The 20,579-nt window shown below is 42.9% G+C and overlaps 2 protein-coding genes across 2 annotated transcripts; one reads left to right on the top strand and one right to left on the bottom strand.

Moving 5' to 3' along the window:
• Positions 1-3,364: 3,364 nt before the first annotated feature.
• On the bottom strand, positions 3,365-6,476 carry ID4 (inhibitor of DNA binding 4, HLH protein). The gene is made up of 3 exons (XM_032341210.1): positions 5,922-6,476; positions 5,464-5,522; positions 3,365-4,875 (listed from the first exon to the last, which is right to left on the bottom strand). Exons 1-2 carry the CDS (start codon positions 6,360-6,362, stop codon positions 5,478-5,480), a joined length of 486 nt encoding a protein of 161 aa, XP_032197101.1. The 5' UTR covers positions 6,363-6,476; the 3' UTR covers positions 3,365-4,875; positions 5,464-5,477.
• Positions 4,849-19,929, top strand: LOC116589211. The gene is made up of 3 exons (XM_032341209.1): positions 4,849-5,552; positions 8,117-8,219; positions 19,506-19,929. The coding sequence occupies exons 1-3, from the start codon at positions 4,956-4,958 to the stop codon at positions 19,523-19,525; spliced, it is 720 nt and encodes a 239-aa protein (XP_032197100.1). The 5' UTR covers positions 4,849-4,955; the 3' UTR covers positions 19,526-19,929.
• The last annotated feature ends 650 nt before the right edge of the window (positions 19,930-20,579 follow it).

Genomic DNA, 20,579 nt, shown 5'->3' with positions numbered 1-20,579 from the left:
CTTCAGATTACTTAATGAATTTCAACCAAATTCTAAGATATGATAAACATGACATTTGATTTCCTTGTTCTTTATTTTCCGTCCTGGTTTATGCTTAAACATGACATGATTGGCTTACAGCCATCCAAAAATGAGGAATGCATTTTTATGCACTAAGATCTTCAATCGTAAGAATTAAAGTAGAGAGGAAAAAAGAAGGTTAACATGGTTTACTTGTTTTTTTAAAGGGTAACTCCTTTTTGAAAAATATTTTTCTGTATGTTCATGAATTATTTTTAGGTAAACACACATAGGGTACACACAATTATAGCCTCTCAATTGACTGCCACAGTTTACAGGAGAAATAGTAAATATTTAAGAAAATACTTAAAACATTTAAGCAAATAAATAAATTTTAAGAAATAAAATTTAAGAAATGTTCTAAAATGTGAATTTGCAGAAATGTATGTAGACTCCAATAATTCCATTGGAAATTAAACTTTGCAATTAGAGAAAATTTCAAAATGTGAACTTAATACACGTGCTTGAAGTGCTAATACACACTTTATATCATAAGAAATTGAGAAATCTTAATTTAAAGCAAATAAAGGTGTCTAGTTTCACCAGGAATTTGCATATGTCACCAGTGCTTGTGGAATTAATCTCTTAGAAAATTCTTTTCTAATGTGTGAGATTTCTCATTGGGAAAAAATTCAGAATCAAGTGGATTGGCATAGAAAATAGGTTCTTGCGTCTCTCTATTTAAACATTTTACGTTTAATTCTCTTTCAGTTACATTTTAGCTACTCGAATATAAGTGACATGCTTTGTTCTTCTTTCCACAGAAACTGGTGTGTTTACTTTTATGGACTCAGAGGAGCTTTTCAAATTAACTTCAATTTTTAACAGCCCTTTTTTCATATCCCATGTGTGAATTTACTGTGGAGACTTATGAACCATGGAACTGCCTTCAGCCGCCTACTGGTGAATTGCTTTGCTTAGGTGAGTGTAGAAAACTTTTGGCAAGGTGGCTCAGGCCCGAGTTTTAGCACCTAGGCAAAAGTTTTTAGAGCAAGCCAGGATATGAATCAGTATGAAGGAGGCACTTGAACACGACCCACACTTTTTAAAAAATTCACTGAAACTTTGAGAGCATTTTCAATGAAGTAGCTACGACTGCTGCTTCTCTCCCTTGAACAAATTAATTCTCTTTTAAAGTATCGATTGGATCAATGCTCCAAGTGTTACAATCCTAACATCTTTTGGGCAATGGTTCTAATTAATGTAATTAATATTTTAGCAAGACTCATGGGTCATAACTGAAAGAAATCACCTGGGTCTGAAGAATGCCTACTGAGGACAGCCCTGTTAAGATGAACTCTGAGATGCTTGGAGTAATTTCCTGGACTTGCAAAGCAGGAAAGGGAAGGTTTTCCTTCCTTACAAGCCTGGAGGTTTTGGTGTTTGGCCCTGTTGAGACCCAAGGGCTATCTGGGCTAATTAACATATATGTAATTAAAGTGCATCAGCTAGAAAGGCAGAACCAGTTTTATTTGGCTGTGTACAACTGTGAATAATTTCTTTCTCTCTACATTATTTACCTTCTGTGTAAGTGTGTGTGGGGGAGGGGGTCTAGTTTCCCTGGACATCCTCCTGCTGCCTGTTCCGGCAGACAGCAAAGGGCAGACGAGCTCTGCCTAGCATTCACACCAGATTTTCCTTGCGTTCGTATCACCATTTTTAAGCCACATTTTTCATCCCAGGGTAAGAAACACTGTCAATAATTGAGGTGGTCCATTAAGAGACCCTTCTTGATAATGGAAAATCGCATAACTCAGTAGAAGTCAATTAAAAACTGGAAACTTTAGACCCCTTTGCTCAGTGAAAATTTATCTTTATAGGAGGCCTTTAATATGATAGATCAAAATCGTTTGAAGTTCCAAAAATTCAGTTAGACCTTGACAGTGAACATAAAATTTTATATAGTATCAAAGTATATTAGTTCTTTGAAACGAAAAGGGTTTTTTGTTTGTTTTTTCATTCCTTTAACATGGAATGGTTTGAGATGTTCAGGATTTTATAACTGAATTAGAAATGACATCCCACTGTGGGATACTTTATTCCTTTGAAGCTTTTAAATGTGTGACGTACTCTTTGCTTGTCCCTATACAATGGAAGTAGGTAGAGTAGGAGAGAAGCAGGGCATTTCATCTGTTAAACCTAAGATCTGAATAATTAGGACTAGATAAATGACTCAAAATGTTTTTGTTGTCTGGTCACTTTGTTAGGTCACAACCAATACAATAGAATGTAGTATCTTATACAACTCTATATAATTAAAAAAAAAAATAATAATAGCAGTGTCTTTAGAGATATCCAAACTCTGCAAGTGTCCAAGGGAAAAATGCCAAGTCTCTAAAATGCAATGTCCATAACACTTTTCTTCCTTATTAGTGGTTTTTCGTGCCCAAAATCTGACATAAACTAAAGAGTGACATCGGTCTTCAAAAACAAAAATATTTGGCCATTTGTTTTAAGGTTCGTCACCTTCTACTATAAATTTAAACTGTACCTAACCGCTTAGGTAGGATTTGGCAGTCAGGCCTGGTGGATGCCTAACTCCAACCAACAGTACACATGTGACTTGCTTCCTACTGAAATGAAACTGCCAAGGAAAAAGAAGAAATTGTCCCCTTTATTTAATAACAAAGAACGCTATCGTTCGAATTCTTCAGATTTGGAATTCCAGCAGTGTTTTTCTGTTTTCTTCTTGATGTGTGACGAGAATGAATAATACCAAAAATAAAAATAAACCTCATCTAAACAAGCAGTCCTTTGACTTTATAAGGCTCAACATCAAATATATCAAATTCTAAAAATACCAAAGACCAATGAAATGTCAAAGCTGGGGGGGACAACATGCTGGGGATAGGACAGATTTTTAAGCCTTTCGATTTAATTGAACCTTCTAGCATTAACTTTGTTATGTTCATAGCTGCCACTTAAAGGGACTACTAAGGACGAGATTTCATATTCATATAAATATTTGACTTTGACCTCATAAAATGTCCCTTGGGTCTATAATACTTTCATTCTTGTATAATCTGAAACAAATCCTTTTCTTTTAAAAATCAAACAGACCACGTTACACACACAGTTGACTAACTATTTACAAAGCACCCAATTAAATCCTACTTAATTCTCTCTAACTCTAAAAATTCCATCTAACTGGTGTGCAAAGTACTGACCACATTCAATGCGTGATGTTCACAAGCCCTGATGGTCCTATCCAACCTGGAAAATATTAACTTCGTTAAAGAGAAAAGAAAAGCTTAAAAAATAAGTAAAGGGTTTTGAAGAAACGAGACCAGAAATCACAGTACAAGACAGATAAATCTACTTTAATATTCACATGTAAAAGTTACACATCACAAGAGATTGGACAGTAGGTTTAGCAGTAACTAACATAGCTATAGTGAAAATCATTTTTATAAAAAAATAATCTAGATGCGGTCATCAGAATTTTTGGTCTACTTAAGTTAATGTTTGAAGATCGACTTTTATCCCTGCTTGAAGGATTTGCCATTATGCCTTGTTTTTTTTTTTTTTTTTTTCTCCCACTGTTGCCTATTAATATTCTTTGGAGGAAAGAAAGCAGAAAGTGTTCATTTCCAAGAGTTTGTCCTTTGGTAGCAAGCAGAGAACATTTTTCATTTCTATGATTTAAATAATCTGTACAGACATGAAACGTAGTGACATTAAGCCTCAGTGTAAAATGAAGAATGATAAGCATTTTTTTTTCACTTTGATAAAACAGTAGATTTCATAAACTCCTTAAGGATCCAAGCATTTCCCCATCCCATATGCAAAACCATTCAGAATCCATTTAGACCTCAGTTAAAAAACAAAAAGGCAGACACTTAACTCTTTATATATTACACTATCAAACCCTGTACTTAAAAACTGATAAAGGATATTTCCAACATGTATGCTTCAAATACAAAGATTTCAATCTAGGTTAAAGAAAACACATTTGAATGGACTCAGAACAAGTTTATTTTGTGATTAAGCATCTCATGCAGTCATGCAGGACCACTAGCTATAACGATTACTTCCGAGTCTACACAACACTGGATAAAACGAAAACAAATTAAAAGCTAGGCCAAACAGAAAAGACATTCAAGATATCGAGAGCTCTGTAATGGAGCTGAAAAATAATTTTCCAAAAGAAATATTCCCATAGATTAAAAAAAAAACACACGCATAATATTTACAAAAAATATTTAATTAAAAATATCTTATAATTACAGTATTCTATTAAAGCATATACTTTCTCACACTTATAGAACATCTCTATATATACATGGTATGAAATGTCACTCATCTATACAATATGTAACATTCTTGCAGGGAAAAGAAAGTTCCCTGCCCCGTTATAATCATCTATTTTAAACAATAGATGTAAAAAAAAAATTATCTACAATGCTCTTTTATATTAGTAAAGCTTCAAAACAAAAATTGAGCTCCTTGGTCACAAAGTAGGCATCTAAAGTTGATTTACTCTTGATCTATTTATCAGTCCTGTCACACTTAAGCTTAAAAGTTTAACTGCATCTCCAAAAACACAGAAATGTACATTTCACAGCGGTTATAAATGAAGAGACAAAAGAGAATACATATGCAGAATGTTTATGAACGTGCAAAAAAAAAAAAAAAAGATGGAAGTTGTATTTTTCTTCCTCCCTCTCTCTCTCTCTTGGAATGACGAATGAAACGTTTCTAGGATTTGCTGATTTTTTTTTTTTTCCTCCTTTCCTCGGCTGGCTTTTTCTCTAACTTCTGCTCTTTCCCCCTCCCTTTCTAGTGCTCCTGGCTCGGGCTCAGGCGGCCGCACACCTGTGGAAGAGGAATGAATAGAGGGGGTGTGTGAACCTTCCCGCTGTAGACTAGCTGGCGCCACCGACCAAACTCAAGACATGCTTGATCAACAACCCAAAACAAACCACCAGGTCAGACAACACCCGCAGCCCGAGGCTGGCCAGGCGACCTGCAGGCAGCTGCTGGCCCCCGGGAAGCCCGGACTGGGGATCCACTCTCAGGCCCTACCCGCACCCCACTTTGTGGGTGTCAGACGGCGGGGTGGGGGGTTTGCAGGTTGGCACATCGGGTTGCAGTTTCCACGCCCACGAGGGTGCCCTCCCTCGGCGGGGAGAAAGGCTGTTAGAGCCGACTGGTCATGGACGAGGCACGAGGGTGGCGTGGCGGGGACGACGGGGACAGGAGCTGGTGACACGTCTCCATTTAGAGTAAATCCCCAATTACTAAAAGCGAAGTACGGTGGCACGGAGAGGGGTGTCGACCTCATTGGGGTCTGCCCTCAGAAATGCTTAGGGGCACAGAATACTGCGGTGCCTGGCACCGGAAGCCCCTGGGGACGGGCGTCTCCGGTGACCCGCCGCGGGCAGAAGGGAAACGCGCGCTCACCTGGACAGCGCGGCTCAGCGGCACAGAATGCTGTCGCCCTGCTTGTTCACCGCGCCGGCCTGGAACAGCAACGAAACACCAAGGCAAAGGTTAGCAGGCACAAGCGTCGCGCTCGGCACGGTCCTGGATTCGTTCTTGAAAACCAGGCAGGCGCGCCGGCACCCCCACCCCAGCCTGCAGCCCTGGGGGACTCCCCCAACCCCACCCCAGGCGCAGGCTAGACTTGACAGCCCAGGATGCGCAGAGCCCCAGTCCCGCTCCGCGCGTTCCCCCGACCTGCGCTCGCCGCGAGGAGCCCGCCGCCGGTGGCCCCGGGCGCCCGGAGGAGGAGGGGGGTGCTGTCATTTCTCCGCCGCCCCTCCCGTTGGAAGGGGAGCGCCCGCGTCCGCCCCCCAGCCCGGCCGCCGCCCTCCCGATCCCCCGTCGCGTCCGCCCGGGGCCGGCGTCCGGCCTCTCACCGGGTCGGTGTTGAGCGCCGTGAGCGGGGTCCGCGGCGGCGCTGCGGGACAGGTCCCGGCTGGGTGGTGCGGTGGCGCCGGCGGTGGCGGCTGCCTCAGCAGAGCCGGGTGCGTCTCCAGCGCCAGCTGCAGGTCCAGGATGTAATCGATAACGTGCTGCAGGATCTCCACTTTGCTGACTTTCTTGTTGGGCGGGATGGTGGGCACCAGCCTCCGCAGGCGGCTGTAGCAGTCGTTCATATCGCACTGCAGGCACAGCGCCGGCTCGTCGGCCGCCGCCTCCGCCGCCTTGCAGCGCGCTGCCGCCGCCGCCGCCGCCGCGGCCGCCGAGCCACCCAGGCTGTGGCCGTGCTCGGCCAGGCAGCGCAGAGCCAGCTCCCCACCGCCGCAGCCCGACGGCGCCTTGCGGCCCGAGGGGCGCACCGGGCTCACCGCCTTCATCGCGCGCGCCCTGCGCCCTGCGCGAGCGGACCCGCTGGGGCGAGCGAGGGAGGCAGGCAAGCTCCGGGCCCCCCGCCCGCGGCCGGCTCCGCGCCCCTTGCCTTCGCGTCCGGCGCGCTCGGTCCGCGCTCGGGGCACCGCGAAGCTCCCGGCGATCCCGCGCCCACGAACTGACGGCAGGGTCGCTCCGGGTTTGGCGAGGGGAATCTCTGTTCCGCGGGCGACACTCGGCCGGGACCAAAAGGCAAGAATAATCAAGAGCGGCGGAAGGAAAGCAGCCCACCGGGTTCCCTCGTCACTCCCTTCGGAGCTCCGACTACAGCCCGGCCGCTCCCGCCGCCGCCGCCACCACCGCTGCGCTCCCGGACCCGGAGGCTCCCCCACTGCCAGCCCGACTCCCAAGCGCGCCTGCTCTACGCTCTCGCCCCGCCAGCCGCGCAGCTGTATTTATGGAGCCGCGCGCCCCGGGGGCGGGGCCAGCACGCCGGCAGGGTCGCCGCGCGAGCCGAGCGGAGCAGGGCTGGGCGCGCGGGCGGGTGCGCGGAGGGAGACGGCGCGGGCGGAGGCTCCGGGCGGCGCTGGGGGGCGGGGAGCCGGGCAACCCGAGCGGCCGGGTGGGCGGGGGGGTCGGGAGTGGCCAGCCAATCGGGCGGACGGTGCCACCTCAGGGAAGGACGCTCGGGCCAATGGGAAGGACACTCCATTCCGTCAACGCTGTGGGTCGGGGTTCTGAGAAAAGAGAGCCGAGTGGGAGTCGGGCCAGGCTGCTGTGTGCCCTGGGGAGGGGGAGAGAGAGGGAGAAGTTCCTGCGAAGAACTGCGGGAATGTGCGGCTGGAATTCACTCTCCCCCGGCTTAGGCGGCCGAGGGAGCGCTGGGCCCTGCTCGAGGATCCCAGCGCGGCGACCGGGGACCCTCTGCCACGCACCGCTCCAGCCCGGGGATTCCAGCGCCTTAAGAAGGACGCTGTTCGGGAAGGCACGTTCGTTCTCTTCTGCCTTTTCCCTCTCCGTTTCGTTATTCGCCTTTTCACAATCACCGAAACCGTAATGATGAATGGAATGTGCAGCCGTTCCGTTTTCTTTTTTAAAAAGGTTAAAGCTTAGCCAAAAAAAAAAGAAAAAAGAAAAAGAAAAACAAACAAACAAAAAAAAAACAAAACAAACAAGCAAAAAAGAGTGCTGAACGCAGATATTTGGTGAAGAGCCAAACGTCGTGGGGTTTTTCTTTTCACCCATCTAGATGCACAAGTGGGCTCCAGAAAAAGGCAGTTGCCTCAAAGCATTAAATGAGGGCACGTAAATATTAAAAATGCATGGGCACGGACTATTTAAAATTCCACCATGACATATAATATTAATCCGTTTTATATTAAATTCATACCTGTAACTTAATGTAGGCCGTTAACGCACCGCCTCACGTATTAGTCAGCCGTACCCCGCTTTAAATAAGATGCTAAGAACGTCCAGAGTCTCCTTTTCCAGCAAAGCATTAAAATTCACACTTCCAGTTCCTGGAGTCCTGCTTGGGCCACACCCTGCAGAAAAGTCTGTTAATTAAGGACGTTTCTGGGGTTTCTAATAGAAAAGCTGTCCTAGAAGGGTTCAAACAAAATTGCCCAATGAACTTTGATAGGACCCTGTGTATACTCATCAAGGAAAATTGAGTCCTTTGGTGGAGAAATGAGCAAAAGACTCTCTGGTCTCAAATTTTCATTTGTGTACGTGATATAGATTGGTGCCTTCATTTTTGTAGATCATTAAGAGAAAGAGATACGGACCTCACCTCTGCCCAGTCTACTCTCTGCAAGGAAGCTCTCTCCCTCCCCGCCCAGCACTGACATACCTGCACGAGGCCGGTAGGTACTCTGTGTAACCACGTGGGTATTTTATAACTATTGCACTGCTAGTTCCCCAGAGCACATCCCTTTTTCCTGATGAAACGAGGAGTAACTATTTAATGCTAGTTTCCCAGGAAGATGCAACAATGCTCCTCTCCGCTAATCCTTGCACATTACTGCCTCTAATGATTGTTTGGAAACCAGGGACAGTCTCACTTACCTACGTGCGTACTTTGATGGTCTATGTGGACAGTTACCAAGAAAAGGGGAATTGTAAAACGTCAAAGAAGACTTTCTTCTAAATATAGACATAATTTTATATATTCTTAAATTAGAATAGATAAACACAGAACATTTTCATTTTAGAGAGAAGGGTGGGTCAAGGAGCACTCGAGGGCATGAGTCTACTCTGGTGGAGTTGTCATTTCATCACAGAGGATAATCATAAGCAGAGATATGTACAGATGTTTCTGTTCCATTGATTTTTTTTTCTTTGCTAGAGTTTAAAAGCTGCTCCAATATTTAAAACCTTAGATTTTTCTCTGACGAAATTGAACTATGCTAATATAGCCGGGAGACGCTTATTTTAAAACGTTGCAGATCCCGAGTTGATTTACTTTAAAAATGTAAGTTTTAAATATGTGACACCAAGAAACAAACCTATCCACCTCGTTGGACTTTGCTAAATCTCAGAGAGCCGTACCCTGGGCGTGACAAGTGCCAAATACCAGTGTTTCAGGTTTTGTTGCAGTGGCTCTGTGTGACTGGCTCCAAGTCAGAAGAGCAGGGTTACTGTGGAGCCTACGTTCAAAGGAATGTACCCTGGTCACATGATCAAGAACGCCCAGGAAAAATGTGATCCCCCAAATCCCACCAGCAGAATGGGCAGAGGCAGATATTATATTCCTCGTTTTGAAAGTTGAAAGATATTAATCAGTTAAAGGCTAGGAAAACATTGTATGGTGGAAATAAAGTATGGAATCCCGTGCTTTTTGGCCTCCGAAACCTGGGAGCTTAGGGGCTAAGCCATGGATGTTTTCATTCTTAGACACAGTCCCTTGCATGACGTCAAAGCTGAAGTCACAGACTCCCAGCACTGATCATTCAAATTGGAGTTTACTCAGCAATGACTAGCTCTTGGGAAAACCTTGCAAACTACAGAATTTCTACCGGGACAGGGAAGGAAACCTAGTTTCCCACGATTCTTCCTTTTACATCAAAATGCTTCTCTGGCACTTGTAAAAATAAGATGGGCTAGCTAGCCAAAAGCCCTTTGCCATGAAAGTGCTAGAGGCTCCCAAAATGTTCCTCAGAGGGACCCTGGGATGAAATAGTCATAGGAAAATTGCTAGGGAGCCCTGGTGACCAGAGTCATGTGTACACCCTTCCTCCAGACAAAGAGTTCTACAGCTCTTTCTTGGGATGCATTCTAGACGCTAATCAGAGCCTTGCTGAACTGAAACACCCAGGCTCTTAGAATTCACAATCACCCTGTGTTTACATGAAGCAAGGGTATCCAAGCATATTGTGCTATTCAGTCCAAATGCCTTTTTAGGACTTGATACTTCTTTCCCCACAGCTTGCAGGGAAGCAGTGGGTGGGCTCAGACACACAGATAAACAGGAGGGTTCCCATGCCTTGGTGCCTCTCTAGATGTAAATGGTCACTGGAAGGAGGCACAGGCATTCTTTCCAGGCTCAAGGAACCAGCATGTACCCTGCTGCAGGAGCGTCCCTTGCTCTGAAAGAGTGCATTGGGCAATGTGGCAGTTCATGCTCAAGGCTGCTCTATCTGGCACACAGAGTTACAGAATTACTTGTGCTACCCTTGGCTTGCTGATTCCAGTCCCGGAAGCACTGATAACCTTTTGATTTGCTTAGTCTTGGGAAAAGCCTTATAAGAAGGGGACATTATATATTGAACATAGCCAAGCAGACGTGGCCAGCAAAAATGCCTACTTCAGGAGTTTTGCAAGGTAGTCTGTTGAAATAAGAAGGAGCTGATGTGGAGAAGAAAGAGGTGTCATTTCTTTTTATCTTAGGAGACATAAAGAGTATGGGCCTTTTTTTTTTTTTTTTTAAAGATTCGATTTATTTATTTGAGAGAGAGAGAGAACGAAAGAGACAGAGAGAGAGAGTGAGAGTGAGTGCACAGGAGCAGGGTGAGGGGCAGCAGAAGAAGGGGAACCAGACTCCCTGCTGCGCAGGGACACCTCCCCCCCACCCCACTGACCCAACACCGGGCTCAATCCTAGGATCCTGGGATCATGACCTGCGCTGAAGGCAGATGCCCAACTGACTGAGCCACCCATGTGCCCCAAGAATGTGGGCTTGAAAGTCAGAACACCTCTGTGGCTCAGTGGGTTAGGCGTCCAATTTTGGCTCAGGTCATGATCCCAGAATCCTGGGATCAAGCCCCATGTTGGCCTTCCAGCTCAGTGGGGAGTCTGCTGCTGCTTCTCCTGCTGCCCCTTCCCCACTCATGCTCTCTCTCTCTCTCTTCCTCACTCTCTCTGATAAATAAATAAAAATTTTTTTTAAAAAGTCAGAATGTCTGGGCTCCAGTTTTGGCTCCTTGGTTTAGTAGTTTTATATCATTAAACTAGATGTTTAACTTCCTGTGCCTTTCTTATATGAAATGAGGATAAAAATTGTATCTGCTTATATGAAATGAGGATAAAAATTGTACATATAAAATTCTTGAAACAGTATCTGGCACTTAATGCATGTTAAAATTTATTATTATTTTTGGCAAATATTATTTCTCAGTGTGTGGATTGTCTTCTCGTTCACTTAATCATCTATCAGAGCACACGTTTTTAATTTTGATGATGTTCATTTTATCAATTTGTTCTTTAATGGAGCATGCTTTTGGGATCATATCTAAGAAATCTTTGCATAAGCCAAGGAAACAAAGGTTTTCCTCCTATGTTTTCTTCTAGATGTTTTATAATTTTTAGACCGGGTTGGTTTTATGGGGACCCAACTTATGCAGCCACATAGGGTCCCAAGCTTAGAAGGATCTTATTGGTTTCATGCTCTGATGTTACCATCTTGAAAATCTCAGTAATTTTTGAACAAGGGGCCCCATGTTTTCATTTGCACTGGGGGCACAAATTATGTAGCCAATGCTGGCTTTAGGTTTTAGGTTTAGGTCTGTGATCCATTTTGTGGTGATTTTTGTATGTGGTTGAAGTTATGAACTGAAGTTTCTATTTTTGCTTATGTGTGTCCCATAGTTCCATCACCCTCTGTTGAAACGTCTGTCCTTTTCCTGGCTTTGCACCTTTGTCAAAAATTGGCGGTATGTGTATCTGTGGTTCTATGTCTGGCCTCTGAATTTTGTTTCATGGGTTCTACTTGTCTGTTTTTATACCATACTGTCTTGATTACTGTAGCTTTATAGTAAGTCTTGACATGAGGGAGTGTTGATGGATATGTCTGCTTTGTTGTTCTTCATTTCAAAGTTGTTTGGCTATTCTGGATATATGTTGCATTTCCATATGGATATTAAAAGCAGTTTGTGAATGTCTTTGAAAAGGGCTTGTATCCAAAATCTATCAAGAGCATCTACCAAGAACGTATAAAGATCTCTCAAACTCAATAGTAAGAGAACAAACAATCCAATTCAAATGTGGACAAAAAAGCTGACCAGACAGTCTGCTAAGTAAGGTATACAAGTGACAAAGGAGCACAGGAAAAGATGCTCAGTATCACTCGTCATTTGAGGTCCATTTCAAAGCTATAATGAGATAATAGTACACAACTGTCAGAACAACTAAAATTAAAAAGATTAACCACACTAAATATTGGTGAGGGTGTATAACACCTGGAGGTTTCCAGGTGTTTTACAGGGATATAAAATGAGAAAAACCACTTTGGAAAACTGTTTGGCAGTTTCTTAAACGGTTGAACATATGCACACCACATAGCGTACCATATTTCTACTGCTAGGTGTCTATCCAAGAGAAGTAAAATAATATATCCAAGGGCCATGATGGGACACAAGAATGATGGGTACATTTACTATGTGCATTGTGGTAATGGTAACATCAAAATGTATCAGGTTGTGCAACATATATGTCTACATATAGATGTATTGATATTGTGTATCATTTTATGCGCTATGGCAATTGTATCTCCATAAAGCTTTTAAAAAGTATTAAGTTTTAAAATTAATATTTGGATCTCAGAAGAGCTTCTTCCACGAATCCATCAGTTTGTCCTTTAACTTCTGTAGATGGGTATTTTATCATTTCTCTCTCTCTTTCTCTCTCTCTCTCAAACTCTGTATCATAGTGCTGTCAATCAGGGATTATAGCATTAGCTGAATGCTGGTGAGATGCCCTCCAAAGCAGGCGTCAGACATGTAGGCTTGAATATTTCAGCTGTCATGGGGATCCATTAACATAGTCAATCACCGGCTGGAAATGGGCTTTGCTAAAAGCACATCCACTCCTCCTTGTTTTGTGTTGTTCTCATGGGGCATGGATTTGAGGATCTGAGGAGGACTCTACCTGATTATTGGAAATACTTATGCCTTGTGTGGAATGAAAGCTATGCTCTGGACCCTCATCTCTGTGCTTCATCCCAGCTGTAGCCTCTGCTGCCTCAGGTACCCCATATTAGCAGCTGCCTGGGGGTACCCACACATGCTGGATGGGGAGACAAGAAGTTCCATCATTCTGTGTTGAGGACGGCTTGCTATTTCTCCCCTTTACCCTTTCTGTCTCAAGAAAATAAACACTCTATCAGAACGAAAGGCATTCACTTCCAGAACGGGGAGTAAAAAAATCCCAGCTAGGATCCTAGTTTTGCCTCTAAAATCCTATGGCTCAGTCTGTAGCCTCAACCTCTTCATCTGGCAAGAGGAGACATTTGTAAGGATGGAGTGAGGGGTAGCTGCATTGCGCACCCCAGAAGCAGAGCAGTAAGTGAACAATAGGAGGCAGTAGACTTGTGTGTCAAAGATACTCAGTGTCCCCCAAAGTCTGTGCCATTATTGAAAGGGGCTTGCAATAGGTTGAATGGTTAAAAAGATGCCAAGGAAAACAAGTTCTTGCTTTAGCTCATCATTATCCTTTAGGGGAGAAATTCAAGGCAAGAATGTATGCATGTATGTGTGTATTATTTAAAATTCATCCTAATGGGGGTGCCTAGGTGGCTCAGTCGGTGAAGCATCTTGGTTTCTGCTCAGGTCAGGATCTCCAGGATCAGAGCTAGCCCCGCCTCCCACTGCACACTCAACAGAGAGTGCTTGAGATGCCCCCTCTGTTTCTGCCCCCTTCCTGCTCCTGCTCTCTCTCTCTCTCTCCAAAATAGATACAACCTATGAAAACTTTTGTCCAAAAAATACTGGCTTGTATCCATCCACTACCTGTTTCCAGCAATACCACAAGGGAAGTGGCTGCTCAGATCTCTTCTACTCACAGCACAAGCTGGAGCCAGCCTTCCACCAATGAAGGCTTTCAGCTACATTTCCCTTTCTTTTACCATGAATGCCAAATAACAACCCCCAGTCTAGAAAAAGCACCATGAGATGTATTTTAACTCCTCCAAGGAAAGATGCTAATTAAAGCATAATTTGCTTCACGTCTTGGATCTGAATGCTGAAGGTGAACTGGTCACACAGTAAATCTGCCTTTGCTGAAGAGAACTTCCCCCTCTTATTGATATCTAGGTCATGGTTCCTAAGAATGGATACAGTGCTCAAGAAACAGTTGCAGTTTTTTTCCCTGAAGAGGAATTTTTGAGACATTTTTTGCAGATCTCACACAGTTGTCATTGTCTTTGGGTGGCTCACGATGTCCATGAACTGTGTACCTGCAGGGCAAGATGGCTCTGGGAAGTAGATGAACAGATGAAAACCTGCTTCTATGTGAAATAATCAAACCCATACATTTTTCTATTAGCAAAACACATGCAACAAGACAATAAAGGAATTCAAGATGTAGAATTAAAGGAAAAAGGGACTGAGTTAACTCCGAACTTTATCAGCATTGGTGATAGTATGTGAAAATTGTCCAGTTTAAACAAAGCCATCCCTTTGGGAAGGATTATAGTTAGAACTACTTTCCCTTGAACAGAATTAAAGGATATTTATAATCTTTAAAGACTAAGAGCTGGAATGAAATATTTTTTCTTGAAAGTCTATGACAGAATAATCTAAACATTTGATAAAACATTAGATAATACTACTTGATCTGAGGAAACCCCACTTACCATGGTCAAAACATTAGGTCAATATCAATGTATGTTTCTCTTTGTTTGCATTAGGTTCTAAAAAATGGGCAAGACACATGTTATCAGGAAAATTAAGGCAATTCCTGTGACACTGTCAGATGATGCTACATATATTGTCTTTGAGGCTTTGGGGAATAATTAGGTTGGAGTTCTAGGATATCCAAGTAACTTGTTAAAAATGCTTTAACATTGGTCATCAACCCACTGTGCTGTCTTTATCAGGAATCTACAACTTGTACTACATAAAATGAGTTTGCCCTTTAGCAGAGTATTAAGTGGGCAAGTTTGGCACCTTCCCACATTGTCCATCAACAGTCTTTCCAGAGCTGCTGACTCTTGATCTCTGGTGAATACAGTTGGAAGACTCATAATGCTTTCTTTTTATCCTTCTTCTAGGAAATGCATCCTATTATCTGAAAGAGATACTTGCTTAAAATTTCTATATTATCAGTTATATAAAACCAAACTCTTCAACCTTTACTTTTTTTTTTTTTTAAAGATTTTATTTATTTATTTGACAGACAGAGATCACAAGTAGGCAGAGAGGCAGGCAGAGAAAGAGGAAGGGAAGCAGGCTCCCTGCTGATGGGATCACGACCTGAGCCGAAGGCAGAGGCTTAACCCTCTGAGCCACCCAGGTGCCCCTTCAACCTTACTTTTGAGGCTCTCTGTCAATGGGTCCTTCTCCAAAACAGTTTTGATTCAAGTCATCTTGAGTCAAGCCTACAAAACAAGTTGTACATTTGTTAATGATAAGACTTTGTTCAAGAAATGTAAGTCTCTTGCCCTCATGGAGCTTGCTGTTGAGATGATGGCTCACACGGATTAAAAATTCGTTAATGAAATACAACATGTTCTGTGCCATCATAACAGGCATGGATGGGCCGCCATGGAGGCAAAACCCCAAGCCTGAGTCAACAGAAGCTTGAAAGAGGCAGAGAGACATGAGCTCGATCCTGAAAGATGACTTCTTCAGTGGTGAAGGCGTTCCAGGTAGTAGCAGTGGCAGGAGCCGAAGCCTGGAGCAGTGAAAACCAGGGGTCTCCCTTGTCATTCTTCCTGCCTCAGTCCAAACACTCAACATCCATTGCTTCACACTTGACTAGTACTTTTCTTCCACACTCATAATATTCTTCCCTTTGAAGCCATTTTTCATTATCTTTTCTCCCTCTCTGCGACCTCTGATTCCTCCAGTCGCGTGGCTTCTGCATCCACAAAGCTGTCGGTCATGAATTTCTTCACTCTAACTATTTACAAGTCACTTTCCATTTTATAATGAAGGATATGAAAATTGCAAGGTAATTGAGAAACCACAGAAAGGCAAAGAGGAAAATAACCCACCCTAGAAATAAACACTTAATATTTTGTTATACCTATTTCCCCATGAATATAGATACTATTTCTTGAGCAAAGATTTTTTTTTAAGATTTTATTTATTTGGGTGCCTGGGTGGCTCAGAGGGTTGGGCCTCTGCCTTCGGCTCGCGTCATGATCTCAGGGTCCTGGGATCGAGTCCCGCATCAGGCTCTCTGCTCGGCGGGGAGCCTGCTTCCTCCTCTCTCTCTCTCTGCCTGCCTCTCTACCTGCTTGTGATCTCTGTCTGTCAAATAAATAAATAAAATCTTAAAAAAAAAAGATTTTATTTATTTATCTGACAGAGATCACAAGTAGGCAGAGAGGGAGGCAGAGAGAGAGGAGGAAGCAGGCTCCCTGCTGAGCAGAGAGAGCCTGATGCGGGGCTTGATCTCAGGACCCTGAGATCATGACCTGAGCCGGAGGCAGAGGCTTTAACCCACTGAACCACCCAGGGGCCCCTTGAGCAAAGATTTTTTTTTTTTTAGATTTTTTTTTTAATGTATTTATTTGACAGAGAGAAATCACAAGTAGATGGAGAGGCAGGCAGAGAGAGAGAGAGGGAAGCAGGCTCCCTGCTGAGCAGAGAGCCCGATGCGGGACTCGATCCCAGGACCCTGAGATCATGACCTGAGCCGAAGGCTGGGCTTAACCCACTGAGCCACCCAGATGCCCCGAGCAAAGATTTTTGATGTGCAATGCATACTTCTTGGAAACCTAATTTTCACTTTCTATGGCATGGATACATTTTCCTATCAATAGTTATTTGTCTTTGTCATCAAATTTAGGGATGCATGGGTCGATTATGTGGACATGCCATAACTTCTTTAACAAACTATTATAATTTTTTTTTTATTGTTTCCAGCTTTTGGCTGTGTATTTTCAATCACATCCAATGCACTTCTTTTAACTCAGTATCACATGGTGGTTTGCATCTGTGGATGGGCTGCTGTGCAGGTAGTTCAGGATGGATCTTCAACTACCAAAAGCATCGTTAAGGCAAGGCCAGTTCTTCCTTTTACTACTTTTTATGGATCAATAAGGAGATTTATTCCTATGGGAACTGCTCAAGTGGCTACTCAGGTGGGCTGGCGTCATCTTTCAGGATGACATCCTGATGAGGAACTATTCAGAGGTGACCTGCAGAGTTTCCACATATTCAGAGAGTGGCTGGCTTATTGACTTGAGAAGAGGTAGCATTGGAGCCAACTCATGGTGGATCCATTGGGTCAGCTGATACCCCCAAAAGGTTCTGGTCTACTTAACAAAAAAAGAAAAAAAAAAAAAGCACCAGGAAAGCTGCTAAGACTTTGAATTATGAAGTTGCTGGAGATTTCTCAAGGGAGGGAAATGGTGAGAAGGAGATGTCATGGGATAGAAAGCAGAGCATATGGGCCGCATGAGTAAGCGCCGGAACTGTTGTGTGTACCATGGGTTGGATCATGTCAGTACTTCTGCTACTGTTGGTTCTCTCTCTGCTCAGGGTTCATGTCTAGGCTGTGCCTCTCATTCCTTTTTTCCAATTCTTTATTTTCTTGCTCAATCATTTTCTACAATCTGAATTTAAATGCAGTTGCAAGCAATTTAGACAACAGAGTTTATGTCCCCTCTGCATACCAACTAATCATTATGTTCACCCACATTGACCCCAAAACCCTTTTATTCCTGGAGGTCAAACCAGTTTTCTTTTGAAGTCTGTGGTCACCCTGCTCCCACTGTAATCCAAGAGCAAGCGATAAACTGCCTGTCCTATTGGCTAAAATGTAAATGAGGAAGAAGTAAGTAAAGAAGACAATTTTTATCAAGTTTCTTTTTTGGAGATTCAGGAATTCATTCATTTATTGAACAACCAATCCCAGAACTATTTAAGTCAAGTAAGTATAAAGGTTCCCTAGATGGTTTAAGTTTAGAAATGCTTATTATAATAATGTCACTAATATAATTGTATATTTTGGCAAAATTTGTCTTGGAATAGAAACATCTTTAGTATAAGGATGATTCTTTATTGTCTCGATGGTAATATGATTAATGTTCAACATGTTGATGAAATAGCAGTTTTATAATCTGGGTGGTCAGAAATCCGTTATTTAATTTTTGAAAGGACAGGAAATCACAAAAACCAAATTCATCCTGCCATGGTATATTTGCTGAGCTACTGGGTTCCTAATGCATCTTTATATCTGTCCTGCTGAACTGAGGAAGAGTGGTTATCATTTTACTAAAATGATGGGGCTAAGGTTTTTACAGCAGGCATAACAAGGGATCTCTTCCTTCCTTCTGCCTTGGGTAACCTAAAAAAATAGAGTGTTACCTGTTTTAGGTCTTGATCAAACCTAGACTCTTTTTTAAAACCGTGAAGAAGTGTTGGCCACAGCTTTACCTCTTCAGTTCTTGTCACTGAATTTTCAGACAATTCCAGATTTTAGAGGTGAGTAGGCAGCTGGGGCAGGTAGGACAGCCCGCTCCAAAGACCTTTTCTCAATAGAGCATCAACTTCCTGGTGGGATCATATATGGCAGAGGAGGGAAAGGCTGAAGTTTAGTTTTCATTGCCTTGTCATGAATAGAAATCACACCTCTAAATCAATACGGATTTTCCTCTTGGACATTTAATGTTTGTATTTCTACCAGTGATTGCAACATGTGAATTAAAGGCTACTTTATAGTCAGCAGAAGAATTTAGACTGGTGATGGGGAAGTATTTAGACACTAACAGAGGAAATAAATACCTCAGGTCAAACTTTTCAGAGATCACATAGAAAAGAAAATATGAGGGGTGGGTCAAGTATCCAGGTCTGACATTTAGGAAAGTAAATACAAAGAGGCAAAAAAATATTAGAGATGGTATTTTGAATGAATGAGCTGTTTTAATGAGAGTTGCTAGAATGTGATACAGATATTTATTAGATAAACACAGAGAATTTTCCCTGTATTCACATATTTATTTATTTATTTTAAAGGTTTTATTTATTTGACAGACAGAGATCACAAGTAGGCAGAGAGGCAGGCAGGGAGAGAGAGAGGAAAGCAGGCTCCCCGCTGAGCAGAGAGCCCGATGTGGGGCTCGATCCCAGGACCCTGACATCATGACCTGAGCCGAAGGCAGAGGCTTTAACACACTGAGCCACCCAGGTGCCCCTGTATTCACATATTTAATGCAGAATATAATGATCTTGGTGGAAGATTGGAGTGGAGATTATCTAGGTCCCTTCCAAATGTAAATTTCTGTGATTCCATGACATTCTTCTATAGCTGGACATGCCATTTCTTCTTAATTTGCAGTCTCCAATTAGCTTTGCAATTATAGTTTTAGTAAAATGCTTTCACTAGTCTTCACTTCCAAATGCCTAACACCACGTTAGTACAGGCAGCAAAGAGATAAACAGGGACCTTGGCGATGAAGGTACTTGGCCTATGTCAGTAATAGAAATATTTCATCTTGCAAGAGATTCAGCACTTATTTTAATGCATCCTGTTTGCTTTGTGCATGCCTTCTACATTACCATCTAGCACAAGAGTCTCATCTATAACTTGGAAGACATTTATATTCATGTAGTGGCTGTATTTTTGAAATACAAAGTCTGAGTCTTTATTATCAGTTCTGATTTCCATAAGTCATCCAAGAAAACTAGTCTCATTACTCCATGGTCCTATTGCACAGATAAATCCTGGTTATCTTCCACATGTTTATTGACTTTTTTTTTTTTCAGGAAGCAGAGTGTCTATGTAGTTGGAAAGGATTTGCAACAACTCACTTCATATACAACAGCACATCATTGGACTCATCTTCTAATTAAAACAGGGAAATAAATAGCCAGTTTCCCTATAAACCACGTCACATGGAGTTCACAATTTAGGGCAGTGTATGCATTCACTCTTTCATCTCTTCAAATACCAAAGGTGCTTAAAACTGAGGAGGCTTGAATCCATTGTATTGTCATTCATTCAATATCTACCAATTTGTATTAGGTCCTTCTACTTCTTCTGGAGACTTAAATCTTTACAGTCATGATATGTATTGTATTCTGATCAGTAAGTTCTAGAGAATTATACTCTACAAATACAGGTTACTCTAAGGGTATGGTAAGATCAATCTCTCTTTCACTATCTTAAAAACCCCTGGCAAAAGTGATGGCATTGATTTGGCTCTGGTCATGATCCCAGAGTTCTGGGATGGTGACCCACACTGGGCTCCCTGCTCAGCAGGGAGCCTGCTTCTCCCTCTACCTCTGCCTGCTCTTCCCTCTGCTTGTGCTTTCTGTCTCTGTCAAATAAATAAAATCTTAAAAAAAAAAAAAGTGATGGCATCGATGAAGCAGTAGGGATTCAAAGAGTAACACTGGTTCCCAAATGTTGGTATGCAGAAGGATCTCCTGTATCCTTGCTTTAAGTACAGAGATCTGAGAACCATACCCCCCAACCCGTTCTGCTTCAGGTGATTCAAATGTGGTGATTCAAGGATCATATTTTGAAAAATAACTGGTCTAGTCAACAGTGAGTAGAACAATACATTAAAAACAAACAAACAAACAAACAAAAAAACCAGACACTGTACATATGAGATGTCCTCAAGCCTGTAGGGTAAATGTAGATAATTGAAGACAGAATTTTTCAAGAGTTAGATGTGCAGAAATGAATGGAAATGAATTGGGGAAGGAACAAGGTGATGACAGGGGTCAATGATAATGTGACAGCACCTGGGAGCTCCCATCTATTCAACTGTGACCACACACGAGGCACTCAGAGACATATAGATATGTAATTCACATATAGACATGTAATTC

Source organism: Mustela erminea, chromosome 4 (genome assembly GCF_009829155.1).
Source record: "Mustela erminea isolate mMusErm1 chromosome 4, mMusErm1.Pri, whole genome shotgun sequence".
In the NCBI taxonomy this organism is placed as follows: Eukaryota; Metazoa; Chordata; class Mammalia; order Carnivora; family Mustelidae; genus Mustela; species Mustela erminea.
This window is presented reverse-complemented; position numbering and strand designations above follow the sequence as displayed.

Excerpts from the sequence above, each read along its gene's own strand:
- LOC116589211 (XM_032341209.1), top strand. The coding sequence starts at position 4,956 with ATGCTTGATCAACAACCCAAAACAAACCACCAGGTCAGACAACACCCG. Across the intron at positions 5,553-8,116 it reads AACGAAACACCAAGGCAAAG|ATCATTAAGAGAAAGAGATA; the intron begins GTTAGCAGGCAC and ends TCATTTTTGTAG. Across the intron at positions 8,220-19,505 it reads GACATACCTGCACGAGGCCG|GAAGCAGAGTGTCTATGTAG; the intron begins GTAGGTACTCTG and ends TTTTTTTTTCAG.
- ID4 (XM_032341210.1), bottom strand. The coding sequence starts at position 6,362 with ATGAAGGCGGTGAGCCCGGTGCGCCCCTCGGGCCGCAAGGCGCCGTCG. Across the intron at positions 5,523-5,921 it reads CGGCGCTCAACACCGACCCG|GCCGGCGCGGTGAACAAGCA; the intron begins GTGAGAGGCCGG and ends TTGCTGTTCCAG.